General features: G+C 42.2%; 1 protein-coding gene across 1 annotated transcript in view; it reads right to left on the minus strand.

Moving 5' to 3' along the window:
* LOC128375756 (MAM domain-containing glycosylphosphatidylinositol anchor protein 2-like) overlaps positions 1-20000 on the minus strand; it is a 46046-nt gene that overhangs the window by 24632 nt on the left and 1414 nt on the right. Inside the window, exon 2 of the mRNA XM_053336173.1 lies at positions 964-1236. Within this exon, the coding sequence (XP_053192148.1) occupies positions 964-1236 (273 nt within the window). The remainder of the gene's footprint in view (positions 1-963; positions 1237-20000) is intronic.

Consider the following 20000-nt stretch of genomic DNA (forward strand, 5'->3'; position numbering starts at 1 on the left):
CAGACGGGACAGGAAAGAGTCGCCACTCGAGACGGACGCACACAGAAAGAGTCCCGCTCTCCTCTCACACGAGGAAGACGGACAAAGACACGTTCTCACCGAGGTTTAAAAACCTATCGAGAGGCAACGGTGACTTTTCACCAGCAGCACATGATACAGACATCGAGACACGGGACGAGTCTCAAGTCTGTGAGGACGAGTCTCAAGCCTGTGAGGACAAGTCTCAAGTCTGTGAGGACGAGTCTCAAGTCTGTGTGGATGAGTCTCAAGTCTGTGAGGACGAGTCTCAAGCCTGTGGGGACAAGTCTCAAGTCTGTGAGGACGAGTCTCAAGTCTGTAGGGACAAGTCTCAAGTCTGTGAGGACGGGTCTCAAGTCTGTGGGGACGAGTCTCAAGCCTGTGAGGACGAGTCTCAAGTCTGTAGGGACAAGTCTCAAGTCTGTGGGGACAAGTCTCAAGTCTGTGAGGACGAGTCTCAAGTCTGTAGGGACAAGTCTCAAGTCTGTGAGGACGAGTCTCAAGTCTGTGAGGACGAGTCTCAAGTCTGTGAGGACGAGTCTCAAGTCTGTCAGGACGAGTCTCAAGTCTGTGGGGACGAGTCTCAAGTCTGTGAGGACGAGTCTCAAGTCTGTGGGGACGAGTCTCAAGTCTGTAGGGACAAGTCTCAAGTCTGTAGGGACAAGTCTCAAGTCTGTCAGGATGAGTCTCAAGTCTGTGAGGACGAATCTCAAGTCTGTGGGGACGAGTCTCAAGTCTGTGGGGACAAGTTTCAAGTCTGGGGACAAGTCTCAAGTCTGTGAGGACAGGTTTCAAGTCTGTAGGGACGAGTCTCAAGTCTGTGGGGACGAGTCTCAAGTCTGTGGGGACGAGTCTCAAGTCTGTGAGGACGAGTCTCAAGTCTCTGTCTCAAAGTCTCAGGTCTCTGTCCTTCTTCTTCTCCTGTCCTGTGAGCGTCAGACTGACCTGTGACCAGGAAGGTGCAGCGTCCCGCCCCCGCCTCGTTGGTGATGTCACAGGTGTATTCTCCGTAGCCCTCTCGGTTCAGCGCTCTGACGTGGTAGTTGGTGTCGTCTCGCTGGTCGCTGAACTGTCCCACGGTGAGGAGACGGGAGCCCAGCTTCCACTCGTACCTCAGGAGACGAGCCGGGTGAGCTCTCAGCAGGCGGCAGGTGAGGCTGAACGCTCGGCCCAGAGCCTGACGGATCTCTGTGTACGCCGGCTCCACCGTGGGAGGGACTGCAAACACCACAGAAGAAGAAACATGAGAACCTAAAATAACCCTGACCCAGTTCTGTTTGTTAACACTCACACAACTTTTATTTTGAAGCTATAATAAATAACTACTCGCAGGGAGGAGTTATTTATCACACGCATTGAGATTTACCAAACCTGAAGGTTACGTTGCTACGGTAACCGTGTCTATAAATAATAAGTTTGAAGGACAGGTATTAACCGGCTGTTACCATGGAGACGAGGAGACGGAGACACAATGACAGAACACACTTTTTCCAACCGTATTAATATTTTTGGTTTCACTAACAGCGTTGACTTTAAGTTTATGTTTAAGTTATGTCTGGTAATATTCTTCTTCTATAACTCAATATGTTTGTTAACTTCTTTATACAGCTTTATTAAATATAAAATAACAGCAGTAGAGATAAAAATAAATATGAAATAAGAGCAGTAGAGATGTAAGGCAGGCACGACACGGCTGTGAAGGTAAAGAGTCCAAACAGAGTCATGAAACACAACTCACTGCAGACTCTAAACATCTCTGCTGTCATCAAACCATTCAAGCTGCTCCACTCTCATATTAAATCTCACTGCAACAGAGAAATATGTTAAACACACGAGCTCTTCATCACTTCATCACTTCATCACTCGGCTCTTTAATAGTCAGTTTTTAAGCCGTCATGATGTCAGACGTCTCCTTTCAGCTTCTAACATGTTTTTATGGGAATCAGCTGACGAGCATCATGTCAAAATAAAATACTCTAAACTATTTATATACACACTGAAAATAGACTCAAGTAAATAAACAGCAACCATAATTCACCCCTCCCCCCCTCGCCCCCCGCCCCCCCAAAAGAAGTCTGAAATCAACCCGCAGAGTTTGAACAGTGATCTGAGCTCAGACTCATCAGATCCTCTCTGACTGAACATGAAGCTCCGGTTTCATCTCCTGCTGCGTCTGCGTCTTCACGCCTGGAAAATAACCTTAAACCTCTGAAGTCTTAAGTATGAGGAATATTTTAACATCTAACCCCCCCCCCCCGTCCCCCCGTCCCCCCGTCCCCCCCCCCCGACGCTGCAGCGCTCTGCTAAAGGGCACAGAGGCAGATCTCTTTCTGTTTTAAATCCCTTCAGCAGAACTTCCTGTGAGGATTTCAGCCTACAGGTGTCACTCCACAGATTAACGTCCTGCTGTCAGACACGGATCAAAATAAAAGCTTCCTGTGACCCTTCAGCCCCCCCCCCCCCCCCCCCCCCGTCACAGGAATCAGCCCAAATCCTCCCTGATGGGCGAGACCCAGCCCACATCTTCCCTGACGGGGCGAGACCAAGCCCACATCCTCCCCGATGGGGCGAGACCCACCCCACATCCTCCCTGATGGGGCGAGACCCACCCCACATCCTCCCTGATGGGGCGAGACCCACCCCACATCCTCCCTGATGGGGCGAGACCCACCCCACATCCTCCCTGATGGGGCGAGACCCACCCCACATCCTCCCTGATGGGGCGAGACCCAGCCCACATCCTCCCTGATGGGGCGAGACCCAGCCCACATCCTCCCTGATGGGGCGAGACCCAGCCCACATCCTCCCTTATGGGTAGAGACCCAACGCTGCCGGGCTGCAGGGACCACTTCACATCCTCAACACAATGGCAACTCAATGTGCTTTACATAAAACAGAAACATTAAAACATACAATTAACCCCCCCCCCCCCCCGTTTAGTGGGAGTCCAGTCAGAAGACCGTTACAGTAGTCGAGTCTACTTGAGATGAAAGCATGAATCAACTTCTCCTGGTCTGTTTGAGACATAAAACCCTTCACTCTGGATATGTTCTTAAGCTGATAGAAGGCTGTTTTGGTGATTGATTTGATGTGACTGCTGAAAGTCAGATCTGAGTCTATCAGCACGCCAAGGTTTCGGACATGGTCCCTAGTTTTTAGAGAGAGTGACTCCAGATGTTTACTGACAGCAATCCTCTTCTCTTTATTGCCAAAAACAATGACCTCAGTTTTGTCCTGATTTAATTGAAGGAAATTTTGGTTCATCCAATCAGTGACTTGCTCTAAACAGTGACACAATGACTGTATTGGACTGTAGTCATCTGGGGACAGTGCTAGGTATATCTGTGTGTCATCTGCATAACTGTGATAGTCTACATTAGAGTTCTGCAGAATTTGACCCAAGGGCAGCATATATAGACTGAACAGAAGGGGTCCAAGAACTGACCCCTGACCCGAGGGCAGCATATATAGACTGAACAGTAGGGGTCCAAGAACTGACCCCTGACCCGAGGGCAGCATATATAGACTGAACAGTAGGGGTCCAAGAACTGACCCCTGACCCAAGGGCAGCATATATAGACTGAACAGAAGAGGTCCAAGAACTGACCCCTGAGGAACTCCACATGTCATAGCCACTCGATCAGATTCATAACTTCCAATGGTCACAAAATAACTCCGCTCTTCCAAGTAGGACCTGAACCAGTCTAGGACCAAAGGCGGGGTGGCCATCGGGAGGGACGGGAGAATTCCCGGTAGGCCGGCGACATCATGAATAAAATGCAAACCGGCCGTTTCAAGCGAGTGTGCGGCCCTCCCTCTGCTGTCATGAGCCGCTCAATATACAGTCATACAACGTGCGCTGGTGACACCGATGCTGCAATGGTCACTCTTGTGGTCCAGTTCTTTCTCATCACTTCCCATTTTGCAACTTAAATCAACTCCTATTTCACAACTTTTACGACTGTATATTTAAAATTATAACTGCAATATATTATTATTTTCTTTGTTTGTTCTTAAAATGTGGAATGGAGCAAAGCATGCTGGGAGAAAAGGACTCATCCAATGAACAGTTTGGAAAATCAGGTCAAGTCCAATTGACAAATGTAGACAATTTTCAAGTCGCAGTTCAACATCTACTGCAGCCAATACTTTTCTGAAAGTGAGCACTTTTTAACTGCTACTTAAAACTCTCCAGTAATATCCTGTATTATGTATATTTCTGACAGAAGCGCATCACAGCTGGAGCGGTTCGGTAAGGAAACAAGTTAAATTGGAAACCAGTTGGGACATAACACCGGGGGATTTCAAGGCCTCACTCCGCCGCTGTCTAGGACTGTTCCTCTGAGTCCTGCCCAAGTCTCCAACCTGTTCAACAGTATACTGTGATCCTTTAAAACGCAGCACTGAGACCCAACAGGACCAGAACCAGGACCAGAACCAGGACCAGAACCAGGACCAGGACCAGAACCAGGACCAGAACTGGTAGAACAGTAGATTATTTATTGAGTTATTGTCTGAAAATAGTGAAATTAAAGGTTTGAACTGACAACAGATGAGAGAGATGTGTATTCATGTGTTGTTTCACAGAACAACCGTGTTTCTGTAAGGAGCATCTAGGAGCTGATATCTGGGAGGTTTTTACGTACGAATCATTTCCTTACAAAAATAATATAATTCATGTTTTTGTCATTTGATGTTTAAAATGTCTCTAAAAGTATAAAGTGTGACGTCTGTTGTAGAGATTTATTAATAAAACTGAATCACACACACACACACACACACAAAGACACACGCACACTCACACACATACACAGAGACACACACACACACAAACACACACACGCAAACACACACACACACACAGACACACACACATATACACACAGACACACAGAGACAGACACACACACAGACACAGACACACACGCACACACATACACACACACACACAGAGACACACACACATACATACAGACACACACACACACATACACACACAAACAGAGACACACACACAAACAGAGACACACACACACACACACACACAACACACACACACACACACACACACACACACACACTCACTCACTCACACACACACAAACACACACACACACTCTCTCTCAGAGGTTAGGGATGGAAAGGTCTCCGGTTCATTTTGACCCGCTGGAAATGTTTCCTCCTGCGAGGGAATCGGTCCAGAACATCGAAAGGTCGCCCGCCCGCCGGCGAGCTGCAGCCGAGCGCTCCGATTGGCCGAAGAAGACTTCTAACCCTGCTGTTTAATTCCCATGATGCACTGCTGGCTCTGGTGATGCAGCCTGTTAGTGATCTCTGCTCTCCAGTACAGTCTTTATATCCTGAGAACTGTTTTAATTGAAGTGGTGAAACTTTGTCTTTGGCTTCAGTCGGAGGAGCGGCGGCGTCTCCATGGCAACGCTTCAGGGGCCGAACAGGGAATCATTATACATCATGATATATTAATTCATTAAATGATTCCTGAATGATTGCACTGAAACAAGGCTTCACCAACTACTATAATGTTAATAGTTTTTATTATTAAATCAGATCTCCTGTAAATACAATCAGAGCCGCTCGAACCATTATTTGGCTTTTAAAGTTGAAGTATGTAACTCTGACACCTAGTGTTTAGAAATGGTACTGCGGCCCACGTTAAATACACTGGAGAGAGCTGTTACTCCTCGCCCCCTCCCTGCCAGAGTTGACGTTCACTCGGGTTGTTGGACGTGATCCTGCAAAGGCATCTCCTATACATACCCTGGTTTTATTTCTCAAATTGTCCTTCCTCCCTCCCTACTCCTTTCCTTTCCTTCCTTCCTTCCTTCCTTCCTTCCTTCCTTCCTTCCGACGTATTTGAGAGTCATAAAAAGGCTTTTTTGGTTTTGTAACATCGGACATTATCTGCAGTGTTACTAGCTGCAGCTCAGTGGCACCTGGCAACCTGGCTGCTGATGACTTGGTGATTGGTAGCTAGGTGGTGGGTGGAGCATCAGTACTGACTTGGTGATTAGTAGCTAGGCGGTGGGTGGAGCATCAGTACTGACTTGGTGATTGGTAGCTAGATGGTGGGTGGAGGGTCAGTACTGACTTGGTGATTGGTAGCTAGGTGGTGGGTGGAGCATCAGTACTGACTTGGTGATTGGTAGCTAGGTGGTGGGTGGAGCATCAGTACTGACTTGGTGATTGGTAGCTAGGTGGTGGGTGGAGCATCAGTACTGACTTGGTGATTGGTAGCTAGGTGGTGGGTGGAGCATCAGTACTGACTTGGTGATTGGTAGCTAGGTGGTGGGTGGAGCGTCAGTACTGACTTGGTGATTGGTAGCTAGGTGGTGGGTGGAGCATCAGTACTGACTTGGTGATTGGTAGCTAGGTGGTGGGTGGAGCATCAGTACTGACTTGGTGATTGGTAGCTAGGTGGTGGGTGGAGCATCAGTACTGACTTGGTGATTGGTAGCTAGGTGGTGGGTGGAGCGTCAGTACTGACTTGGTGATTAGTAGCTAGGTGGTGGGTGGAGCATCAGTATTGACTTGGTGATTGGTAGCTAGGTGGTGGGTGGAGCATCAGTACTGACTTGGTGATTGGTAGCTAGGTGGTGGGTGGAGCATCAGTACTGACTTGGTGATTGGTAGCTAGGTGGTGGGTGGAGCATCAGTACTGACTTGGTGATTGGTAGCTAGGTGGTGGGTGGAGCATCAGTACTGACTTGGTGATCGGTAGCTAGGTGGTGGGTGGAGCATCAGTACTGACTTGGTGATTGGTAGCTAGATGGTGGGTGGAGCATCAGTACTGACTTGGTGATTGGTAGCTAGGTGATGGGTGGAGCATCAGTACTGACTTGGTGATTGGTAGCTAGGTGGTGGGTGGAGCATCAGTACTGACTTGGTGATTGGTAGCTAGGTGGTGGGTGGAGCATCAGTACTGACTTGGTGATTGGTAGCTAGGTGGTGGGTGGAGCATCAGTACTGACTTGGTGATTGGTAGCTAGGTGATGGGTGGAGCATCAGTACTGACTTGGTGATTGGTAGCTAGGTGGTGGGTGGAGCATCAGTACTGACTTGGTGATTGGTAGCTAAGTGGTGGGTGGAGCATCAGTACTGACTTGGTGATTGGTAGCTAGGTGGTGGGTGGAGGGTCAGTACTGACTTGGTGATTGGTAGCTAGGTGGTGGGTGGAGCATCAGTACTGACTTGGTGATTGGTAGCTAGGTGGTGGGTGGAGCATCGGTACTGACTTGGTGATTGGTAGCTAGGTGGTGGGTGGAGCGTCAGTACAGACTTGGTGATTGGTAGCTAGGTGGTGGGTGGAGCATCAGTACTGACTTGGTGATTGGTAGCTAGGTGGTGGGTGGAGCATCAGTACTGACTTGGTGATTGGTAGCTAGGTGGTGGGTGGAGCATCAGTACTGTCTTGGTGATTGGTAACTAGGTGGTGGGTGGAGCATCAGTACTGACTTGGTGAATGGTAGCTAGGTGATGGGTGGAGCATCAGTACTGACTTGGTGATTGGTAGCTAGGTGGTGGGTGGAGCATCAGTACTGACTTGGTGATTGGTAGCTAAGTGGTGGGTGGAGCATCAGTACTGACTTGGTGATTGGTAGCTAGGTGGTGGGTGGAGCATCAGTACTGACTTGGTGATTGGTAGCTAGGTGATGGGTGGAGCATCAGTACTGACTTGGTGATTGGTAGCTAGGTGGTGGGTGGAGCATCAGTACTGACTTGGTGATTGGTAGCTAAGTGGTGGGTGGAGCATCAGTACTGACTTGGTGATTGGTAGCTAGGTGGTGGGTGGAGGGTCAGTACTGACTTGGTGATTGGTAGCTAGGTGGTGGGTGGAGCATCAGTACTGACTTGGTGATTGGTAGCTAGGTGGTGGGTGGAGCATCGGTACTGACTTGGTGATTGGTAGCTAGGTGGTGGGTGGAGCGTCAGTACAGACTTGGTGATTGGTAGCTAGGTGGTGGGTGGAGCATCAGTACTGACTTGGTGATTGGTAGCTAGGTGGTGGGTGGAGCATCAGTACTGACTTGGTGATTGGTAGCTAGGTGGTGGGTGGAGCATCAGTACTGACTTGGTGATTGGTAGCTAGGTGGTGGGTGGAGCATCAGTACTGACTTGGTGATTGGTAGCTAGGTGGTGGGTGGAGCATCAGTACTGTCTTGGTGATTGGTAACTAGGTGGTGGGTGGAGCATCAGTACTGACTTGGTGATTGGTAGCTAGGTGGTGGGTGGAGCTTTTCAGATGTGAATATTGTGGCTGGACTACAACTGTCAGTGATATCAGTGTTTGAAATGAACATGATTCCTTAATGTCTGGTGATATTTAGGGCAACTTTATGATTAATTGGAATATACACACTACATACAGCTACTTTAAAGGACCGTTAATATTTAATTCTTCTTTACAGATCACACCATCCCCAGATAGCATGTGAATGTGGGCCACTTGAGGCAATGATCCGGCACTGTAGGCATTCTTCTGGCCCGGACAAAACAGACGTGAACCTAAACTGGCCCATGTAGTAAATGCTACATTTGGGCCAAATATCACAAAACGAATATGGCCCATCTTTGGCCGAAATATGGCAAGTATGGCAATGACTAATCCGGATGTGAGCCTAAAGAGGCCCACATATAAGGAAACATACTTGGCCCACCTTTGTTGAAACATATTTGGGCCAGTCTTGGCTGAACTGGTTTATTTGGTGTGTTTTTGGTTGACGTCTGGATTGTGATGGCTTGGTTATGGCCCACTTTTGGCAAACATGAGCGGACCGCCCAAGTGCCATCATTCCATGCTGTATGTGGGCCGGATGAACATGTCAGCTGTGGGCCAGATATGGGCCAAAAGAATTTTGCTATCTGGGTCAGCTTCGGATCCTAAAGGTTATGAAAGAAAAGAGATTTCTGGCACAACTTGACCCACTTTCAGCGTCACTTATAATATAAAGTACGACTGTTTCCTGCTTGAAGAAAACTTTCCAGCCGGTAAACAGTCCTTCAAGTCTGCTGAATGTTTTTCTGGGATTGTGGGAACCTCAACACATCACTGATGTTTCTGTAACACACGTTATAAAACAACCTCGGGGGGGGGGGGGATTTCAGCAGGTACAGTCAAGTTTTCCTTTTTTTATTCTTCTGTCTGTCTGTTCACAAACTTTCGATAACTTCTGTGTGAAAGCTACGACAATACTCTCCCATTTTCCCAGGGTTGTGAGGACATTTTATACCAGCACTTTAATATAATATCTGTTCTCTACTTTAAAGTCGTGTAAAGTAAGAATAAATATGTGTTCTGAGTTTAACATACCACAGAAAAGTGTGTTGTTAACCACCTTTCCAAATTTGAATGAGTAAATCATCGCCAAATATATGAAATCAGGCTTCAAAGTTGTGTAAAAATCTGCCTCTTTCTCTGCTCCTAAACGTTGAAGCCCCGCCCCCTACCAAGTGTCACCTGTCAATCAAAGTCACCACCTCTACCAGAAACATGGACGCTACGTCTGAGAGCTTTCTGCTGCTAGCTCGGCGGCTAACTTAGCTGCTAGCTCGGCAGCAAACTCGGCTGCTAGCTCAGCGGCTAACTTAGCTGCTAGCTCGGCGGCTAACTCGGCTGCTAGCTCGGTGGTTAACTCGGCTGTTAGCTGAGTGGCTAACTCAGCTAACTGGCTAACTGTAGACTGTAGTAGTAGTAGTGTGTGCTGAATGTATTTATACCTCTACAGCAGCAGGGCGGGTTTATGCTAATCCTAGCTCCACAATTCAAATCTAAATGGTTGAAATGCTTTTTACACCTTTTTTAGAAATACATTTATGACCTATTTAATGTGTTTAGAAGAAAATGTCTGAATTCACTTTACACAGTTTTGAAAGAAACAGAAGCTTTTGTTTAAATGTTTCAACAGTGTTTAAGATTTCTCTTGGATCATGGGGACCGTATCGTATTGTAATGGATTTTAAACAGTAGCTATCATTATCAGTTTCTCTTATGTCTCTCTTAATGTGTCAAGCCTTTTTGTCCCTTCTACTCCCCCGTAGACGGCTCCTCTAGCTGTAGCGCTATGCTTTGAAGTGGCCTCCTGCAGTAAACCTACCGCGCTGATGGAAAGTAAGAGAGCTACTGGACTTTTGAACGGCTTGTTTAACTTTAAAACACTTCCAGACGCTTCAGTTGACAAGTCAAAAGTAAAATGCAACCTGTGTCAAACGGAGTTTAACTACCACCGGAGTACGTGGAGTTTGAGTTAGCACCTCCACGCTAAACACCCAGGTGCAGCCAAGCCAGCCTCAGCTCCACCAAAGGACCATTTTGGAGTGTGGGAGTCGCAGCAGAGCCGTGATCGATTCCCAGTTAAGACACTCTGGTAAGAAATGCTTTACATTATGGGCTTAAAACTGCCTTCAAATGGAAAATAACAGGATTTTAAACATGCTATTCAAAACGCCATTAATCGTGATTATGGAAATTCTGAGATTAATCTCGATTAAAAAAGTTAATCGTTTGACAGCCCTAGTTCTAACATATTAAAATGTTTCTGGTATAACTGGGATTCTAACTCACACCAACATCCAAACAATCAAAGAATTAAAAAACAACAGCTTTTACACAGCTCATTATCAGTTTCTCTCACCTTGATAAATTACTGACGTCCCCATAATCCAGATTAAACCCCCCCCCCCCACTGTTTTATTCAATTTTGCATAACAGCTACCATCATTTCTTTCTTTGCTTTGTTCTCTACTCTGAAAATCTCTTTTCAGCCGGTAACTTGTTTGAAATCCTAGAGGAGGAAGTGTTTGTATCAGGGATTGTGAGGACTGAACGTCACTATCGTCCCTGTAATCCAGTGAGGAAACTAACGCACTGTGAGGGATTATTGTCAAACTAAACCCCCCCCCCCCCCCCCCAAAAAAAAAAACCCCAACCTATGTTTCATTTGAACTGTTACTGCTCATAAGCTTTTATCTTTGCACTTCACATGGACGTGATTCGCATAATTATAAGATAAATAAAAATATAGCCCGAATATGCTTTCGAGTCATTTTTAGTTTAAATGTAAAACCAGTTTTCTTCTTGTTTCTACTCCGACAGTCCGGACTTTATTTTAATTAATTCATTATTTCTGCAGTTGAGCTTCTCAGTCAGCAGCTTTCCTAGAGGATCAGAGAAGTTTCCTCTTTGCTCACAGTTAGAGGTTAAATCTGGGTTTTATGTGACTTGAATGTTGTTTCACTTATTTCAGAGTAATCCACCTGTAATCTGTCTTCAGTATAATCTTCTTAGCGTTGCTCACAACAGTGAAAACAGCAAACACGTTGAAGGAAGTAGGAAGAATTTACAGAGATGATTTTACAGTAGTGAAAAAAAGCTGAAGTTAAAGTTTTAAAAAGGATCTTTCCACTGAGGAACACAAGGAGTGAAATGTACCCAATTATCAAAAGTATTACAAGCTTGATGAAGTGTGTTGTTAACCACCCTGCCAAATTTGAATGATTAAAAAAAATCGCCAAATATATGAAATTAGGCTTCAAAGTTGTGTAAAACTCAGCCTCTTTCTCTGCTCCCAAACGCTGTGGGCGTGGCCTCCGAGTCCGCTGAAGCCCCGCCCCCTACCAAGTGTCACCTGTCAATCAAAGTCACCACCTCTACCTGAAACATGGACCCTACGAGAGCTTTCTGCTGCTAGCTCAGCGGCTAACTTGGCAGCTAGCTCGGCGGCTAGCTCGGCGGCTAACTCAGCAGCTAGCTCGGGGGCTAGCTTGGTGGTTAACTTGGCGGCTAGCTCAGCGTTAAAGTATTAGTAGTTAAAGTATTGCAGTAAAAGTAAATAAGTATCATGAACTGCTCAACATTTAACTTTACTGCAACACATTTATATTTTAATCATGTTGTTTGTGTTTGAAATACAAGCAAATAAAACCAAAGTCCATCTTATCCAGAAACTCTGCTGATAAATGTCGACCTTTGACAGTCACATGATCCTCTGTAGAAACTGTCAGCAGCAGTACTGGAAGAAGTACTCAGATACTTTACTGCAGTAAAAGTACTGATACTGCAATGTAATAATACTCCATTACAAGTAAGTATTACAGTAAAAGTACTGCAGTATTATAGTGATGTAGTATGCAGTATTACAGTAAAAGTACTGCAGTATTATAGTGATGTAGTATGCAGTATTACAGTAAAAGTACTACAGTATTATGAGTGATGTAGTATGCAGTATTACAGTAAAAGTACTGCAGTATTATAGTGATGTAGTATGCAGTATTACAGTAAAAGTACTGCAGTATTATAGTGATGTAGTATGCAGTATTACAGTAAAAGTACTGCAGTATTATAGTGATGTAGTATGCAGTATTACAGTAAAAGTACTGCAGTATTATAGTGATGTAGTATGCAGTATTACAGTAAAAGTACTGCAGTATTATAGTGATGTAGTATGCAGTATTACAGTAAAAGTACTGCAGTATTATAGTGATGTAGTATGCAGTATTACAGTAAAAGTACTGCAGTATTATAGTGATGTAGTATGCAGTATTACAGTAAAAGTACTGCAGTATTATAGTGATGTAGTATGCAGTATTACAGTAAAAGTACTGCAGTATTATAGTGATGTAGTATGCAGTATTACAGTAAAAGTACTGCAGTATTATGAGTGATGTAGTATGCAGTATTACAGTAAAAGTACTGCAGTATTATGAGTGATGTAGTATGCAGTATTACAGTAAAAGTACTGCAGTATTATAGTGATGTAGTATGCAGTATTACAGTAAAAGTACTGCAGTATTATGAGTGATGTAGTATGCAGTATTACAGTAAAAGTACTGTAGTATTATAGTGATGTAGTATGCAGTATTACAGTAAAAGTACACAAGCTTTGAATGAGAAGAAAACACTTTGATCACTGTTGATAAAAATCATCTTTATTGATTATTGAAGCTTCAGATTGTTGACACATCCAATCAGTAAAGTGTGATCAATGATTTCATGTTCAGATCGACTTCATCCACACAGTCAGTTAGTGTAACCCAGAATGTCAGCTATGTACAAGAACATCATTAATGATTATTATCATGATCATTACAGTTTGATTGAACATTTCTTTATGAATTTACAAAGTGATGAGAACAAAATATCTGTGATGAAGGAAGTTCTGCTGTTTTCTCTGTTTAAGAAACAACAGACAACTGGTGTTTAGCTCAGTGGGTAGAGCACCCGCCCCATGTGTTGAGACTACAGGCCTCACTGCAGGCGACCCCGGCTGAATCCCGTGCCAAGCAGTCCTATCCTTCCCCCCCTCTCTGCCTCCCATTTCCTGACTCTCTCTCTACTAACCTGTACATTAAAGCCCCAAATAATATACTTAAAAAACATGGTGATGAGCAGTGAGAGCCCCCATGGATAAAAACATACATTTAAAGAAACTGAAAACATGAAGAATTACAACATCTGACACATGAAGTCTGAAATGACTTCTGTCTATTTTAGTTTACACAACTCAGCTGTGCCTACAACAGAAAGTCCAGCATAGAGAGGCTGAGTGAATGTGGTCTGGACTCTGTGGAGGAGAGTCATGGTTTCAGAGACGCTGTAGAAGGACAGAATACCTGCTCTGTGATCCAGGTACACTCCGACTCTGGAGGAAACAGGACCTGAGACGGGAGTTTTAATGTTGTTGAAGGAAAATTCATAACTGTTAAAGAAACAACGTAAAGACCAAGATTTGTCGTTACGTCCAAATCCAGATTCGTCTCCTGTTCTGCTGATATTCTTGTATGTGACTGCTGCATGAACTCCTCCCCATTCGCATCCTCTCCACTCCACCTCCCAGTAACAACGTCCAGTCAGACTCTCTCTACTCAGGACCTGTGGCCATGTAGTGAATCTGTCTGTGTGACTAGAATGAGACTGTTGTTGTCTTGTACATGTTACTTTTCTGTTCCCCTCAGATAATACCATCTGTGTGTTTGCTGTGTTTGGATCCAGAGTAATTTCACGTGAATATCTTAAGAACTCAGCTCTGGTCTTGGGTTCTGGTTCTGACAGTAAAACGTCCACTTCAGTCACTGCCAGTGAGATGTTTGTCCATTTGTCCCTTAGGATGTCCTGTAGTTTATCTCTGAGCTCTGCCACAGCTGCTGTCACATCCTCAAAGTATCTGAGAGGACGGATATTGATGCTGGATGAGTCTGTAGGTTCACTGAGTTGTGACACTGAGGGGTAGTTGTGTAGAAACTGGTTGTGATCCTCTGTGTGTGAGAGCTGCTTCAGTTCAGCGTCTTTCCTCTTCAGCTCAGTGATCTCCTGCTGCAGCTTCTCCTGAAGCTCTTTGACTCCACTCACTTCAGTTTCCTGCTGGGATCTGATCTGCTGCTTCACATCAGAGCTTCTTTTCTGGAGGAGACGGATCAGCTGAGTGAAGATCTTCTCACTGTCCTCCACTGCTTTATCAGCAGAGCGACTGACGGCCTCCACCTCCTGTTGAAGCAGCTTCACATCTTTCTCTCTGTCCTGGATTCTCTGCTGGATGATCAGTCGACTCACCTCGAGCTCTCTCTGCCTCTCAGTCCTTTCTGCTGCAGCTGGGACTGTGTCGTGGCCTTTATGATCCTCCATAGTGCACAGATAACAGATACACTTCTTATCTGTACGGCAGAATATCTTCATCACCTCATCATGACGAGAGCAGATGTTCTCCTGGAGCTTCTCCGAGGGCTCCACCAGCTTGTGTTTCTTTAACTTGGTTGATTGAAAGTGAGGCTGGAGGTGATTCTTACAGTAAGAGGCTGAACACGTCAGACAGGACTTGAAGGCTTTCAGCTTCCTCCCAGTGCAGACATCACAGGCCACATCTTCAGGTCCAGCATAGCAGTGATCAGCAGGAGCAGCTTGGAGTCCAGTCTTCTTCAGCTGCTCCACTAAAGCTGCTAACATGGTGTTTTTCTTCAGGACAGGCCTCGGTGTGAAGATCTGTCTGCACTGAGGGCAGCTGTAGATCTTCCTCTGATCCTCTCCATCCCAGAATCCTTTAATACAGCTCATACAGTAGCTGTGTCCACAGGAAGTAGTCACCGGATCCTTCAGTAGATCCAGACAGATCACACAAGAGAAGGTTTCTCGGTCCAGTTGATCGTTCAGCGCCATTTCAGCTCTCAGAGGCAACGACTGTCTGAGCTTCACTTCTTGATAAGTTTAATCAGTTTGAACTTTGATCTGAACATGTGATTCAGTCATAAATGCAGCCTGACAGCTTTGTGCTGCGTTAAATGTTGCACCTATCTACAAACTGTAGATCTGAGGGGAGGGAACAGGGAACTCTGATCCCAGAGTGGAGCTTGTTGTGTTTAAAGAACAGGGCAAAGTACTGCAGTATTATAGTGATGTAGTATGCAGTATTACAGTAAAAGTACTGCAGTATTATAGTGATGTAGTATGCAGTATTACAGTAAAAGTACTGCAGTATTATAGTGATGTAGTATGCGGTATTACAGTAAAAGTACTGCAGTATTATAGTGATGTAGTATGCAGTATTACAGTAAAAGTACTGCAGTATTATAGTGATGTAGTATGCAGTATTACAGTAAAAGTACTGCAGTATTATAGTGATGTAGTATGCAGTATTACAGTAAAAGTACTGCAGTATTATAGTGATGTAGTATGCAGTATTACAGTAAAAGTATTGCAGTATTATAGTGATGTATGCAGTATTACAGTAAAAGTACTGCAGTATTATAGTGATGTAGTATGCAGTATTACAGTAAAAGTACTGCAGTATTATAGTGATGTAGTATGCAGTATTACAGTAAAAGTACTGCAGTATTATAGTGATGTAGTATGCAGTATTACAGTAAAAGTACTGCAGTATTATAGTGATGTAGTATGCAGTATTACAGTAAAAGTACTGCAGTATTATAGTGATGTAGTATGCAGTATTACAGTAAAAGTACTGCAGTATTATAGTGATGTAGTATGCAGTATTACAGTAAAAGTACTGCAGTATTATAGTGATGTAGTATGCAGTATTACAGTAAAAGTACTGCAGTATTATAGTGATGTAGTATGCAGTATTACAGTAAAAGTACTGCAGTATTATAGTGATGTAGTATGTAGTATTACAGTAAAAGTACTGCAGTATTATAGTGATGTAGTATGCAGTATTACAGTAAAAGTACTGCAGTATTATGAGTGATGTAGTATGCAGTATTACAGTAAAAGTACTGCAGTATTATGAGTGATGTAGTATGCAGTATTATAGTGATGTAGTATGCAGTATTACAGTAAAAGTACTGCAGTATTATAGTGATGTAGTATGCAGTATTACAGTAAAAGTAGTGATATATTATTATATATGACATCATTAGATTATTAATAGTGAAGCATCAGTGTTAGAGCAGCATGTTACTGTTGTAGCTGCTGGAGGTGGAGCTATTTTACACTACTTTATATACAGTTAGCTAGTTTACACTACTTTATATACAGTTAGCTAGTTTACACTACTTTATATACAGTTAGCTAGTTTACACTACTTTATATACAGTTAGCTAGTTTACACTACTTTATATACAGTTAGCTAGTTTATACTACTTTATATACAGTTAGCTAGTTTATACTACTTTATATACAGTTAGCTAGTTTATACTACTTTATATACAGTTAGCTAGTTTACACTACTTTATATACAGTTAGCTAGTTTATACTACTTTATATACAGTTAGCTAGTTTACACTACTTTATATACAATTAGCTAGTTTACACTACTTTATATACAATTAGCTAGTTTATACTACTTTATATACAGTTAGCTAGTTTATACTACTTTATATACAGTTAGCTAGTTTACACTACTTTATATACAGTTAGCTAGTTTACACTACTTTATATACAGTTAGCTAGTTTACACTACTTTATATACAGTTAGCTAGTTTATACTACTTTATATACAGTTAGCTAGTTTATACTACTTTATATACAGTTAGCTAGTTTATACTACTTTATATACAGTTAGCTAGTTTACACTACTTTATATACAGTTAGCTAGTTTATACTACTTTATATACAGTTAGCTAGTTTACACTACTTTATATACAATTAGCTAGTTTACACTACTTTATATACAATTAGCTAGTTTATACTACTTTATATACAGTTAGCTAGTTTATACTACTTTATATACAGTTAGCTAGTTTACACTACTTTATATACAGTTAGCTAGTTTACACTACTTTATATACAGTTAGCTAGTTTACACTACTTTATATACAGTTAGCTAGTTTACACTACTTTATATACAGTTAGCTAGTTTATACTACTTTATATACAATTAGCTAGTTTATACTACTTTATATACAGTTAGCTAGTTTATACTACTTTATATACAGTTAGCTAGTTTATTCTACTTTATATACAGTTAGCTAGTTTATACTACTTTATATACAGTTAGCTAGTTTATACTACTTTATATACAGTTAGCTAGTTTATACTACTTTATATACAATTAGCTAGTTTATACTACTTTATATACAGTTAGCTAGCTTATACTACTTTATATACAGTTAGCTAGTTTATACTACTTTATATACAGTTAGCTAGTTTACACTACTTTATATACAGTTAGCTAGTTTATACTACTTTATATACAGTTAGCTAGTTTACACTACTTTATATACAGTTAGCTAGTTTATACTACTTTATATACAGTTAGCTAGTTTACTACTTTATATACAGTTAGCTAGTTTATACTACTTTATATACAGTTAGCTAGTTTACTACTTTATATACAGTTAGCTAGTTTATACTACTTTATATACAGTTAGCTAGTTTACACTACTTTATATACAGTTAGCTAGTTTATACTACTTTATATACAGTTAGCTAGTTTACACTACTTTATATACAGTTAGCTAGTTTATACTACTTTATATACGGTTAGCTAGTTTATACTACTTTATATACAGTTAGCTAGTTTATACTACTTTATATACAGCTAGCTAGTTTACACTACTTTATATACAGTTAGCTAGTTTATACTACTTTATATACAATTAGCTAGTTTATACTACTTTATATACAGTTAGCTAGTTTATACTACTTTATATACAGCTAGCTAGTTTACACTACTTTATATACAGTTAGCTAGTTTATACTACTTTATATACAATTAGCTAGTTTATACTACTTTATATACAGTTAGCTAGTTTATACTACTTTATATACAGTTAGCTAGTTTATACTACTTTATATACAGTTAGCTAGTTTACACTACTTTATATACAGTTAGCTAGTTTATACTACTTTATATACAGTTAGCTAGTTTATACTACTTTATATACAGTTAGCTAGTTTACACTACTTTATATACGGTTAGCTAGTTTATACTACTTTATATACAGTTAGCTAGTTTATACTACTTTATATACAGTTAGCTAGTTTATACTACTTTATATACAGTTAGCTAGTTTATACTACTTTATATACAGTTAGCTAGTTTATACTACTTTATATACAGTTAGCTAGTTTATACTACTTTATATACGGTTAGCTAGTTTATACTACTTTATATACAGTTAGCTAGTTTATACTACTTTATATACAGTTAGCTAGTTTACACTACTTTATATACGGTTAGCTAGTTTATACTACTTTATATACAATTAGCTAGTTTATACTACTTTATATACAGTTAGCTAGTTTATACTACTTTATATACAGTTAGCTAGTTTATACTACTTTATATACAGTTAGCTAGTTTATACTACTTTATATACAGTTAGCTAGTTTACACTACTTTATATACGGTTAGCTAGTTTATACCACTTTATATACAGTTAGCTAGTTTACTACTTTATATACAGTTAGCTAGTTTACACTACTTTATATACAGTTAGCTAGTTTATACTACTTTATATACAGTTAGCTAGTTTATATTACTTTATATACAGTTAGCTAGTTTATACTACTTTATATACAGTTAGCTAGTTTATATTACTTTATATACAGTTAGCTAGTTTATGCTACTTTATATACAGTTAGCTAGTTTAGTCCAGTGGTTCCCAACCTAGGGGTGGGCCCCTCCAAAGGGTCAGCAGATAAATGTGAGGGCTGCTGAGATGATTAATGGGAAAGAAGAAAAAACAAAGTTCTGATTCACAAATGTGTTTTCAGTTTTTGGACTTTTTCTCTAATCTTTGATTGTTGCTGAAATATTGGATCATTTGAACATTTATTGAAATGAAAGCATGTGAGAAGTTTAGAGGGAAGAATCAGTATTTGGTGGAGCTGTTAACAACTCATAGACATCTGAAATGTGCTGACTGTAAGTTAATGCTTTTATTCTCCTCCTCGCCAATACAGATATTATTTATTACTTTTTACATCAGTGTGTGTGTGTGTGTGTGTGTTTGTGTGTGTGTGTGTATGTGTGTGTGTGTGTGTGTGTGTGTCAGCTGTGTTCAGGTGTGTTTCCCTCTCAGCACTCTGAGTCCTGAAACTGCTCGGCTGAGTTTCTGCGTTGATTCTCTGGAGAATCAGAACGAGTTGAGCTGCAGAGGAGATTCAGTCTGACAGCCTTTTAGTGCAGCAGGAAGCCAGGAGCTGTGTGTGTGTGCGTGTGTGTGTGTGTGTGTGTGTGTGTGTAGCCTCCTGTCACATCCTCTGATGGTATTTTGTGCGACACAGCACCCTGCAGGTTAGATGGAGCGTGACTGGGAGGTCGTGGATGGGATCCCGTCTCATGGACAGACAGGCAGCGTGTGTCCGTCAGCCGCTGCCTTCGTGCCCTGCAGCAGAGCCATTGAACCTTCTACCTGCTGCATGGTGTCTGTTTCCACTGAAATGGTGTTTTTCATCAGAGCGGCTGTGATGGATGTGATGCGGTTTGATTGGATGATGTGACATCTCCTCTGCAGGGCTCAGGAGTCACAATGCATTCTGGGTGTTTCCCCGTCGATCCTGCTGCTCTGTTCAT

Source organism: Scomber japonicus, chromosome 16 (genome assembly GCF_027409825.1).
Source record: "Scomber japonicus isolate fScoJap1 chromosome 16, fScoJap1.pri, whole genome shotgun sequence".
Lineage (NCBI taxonomy): Eukaryota > Metazoa > Chordata > Actinopteri > Scombriformes > Scombridae > Scomber > Scomber japonicus.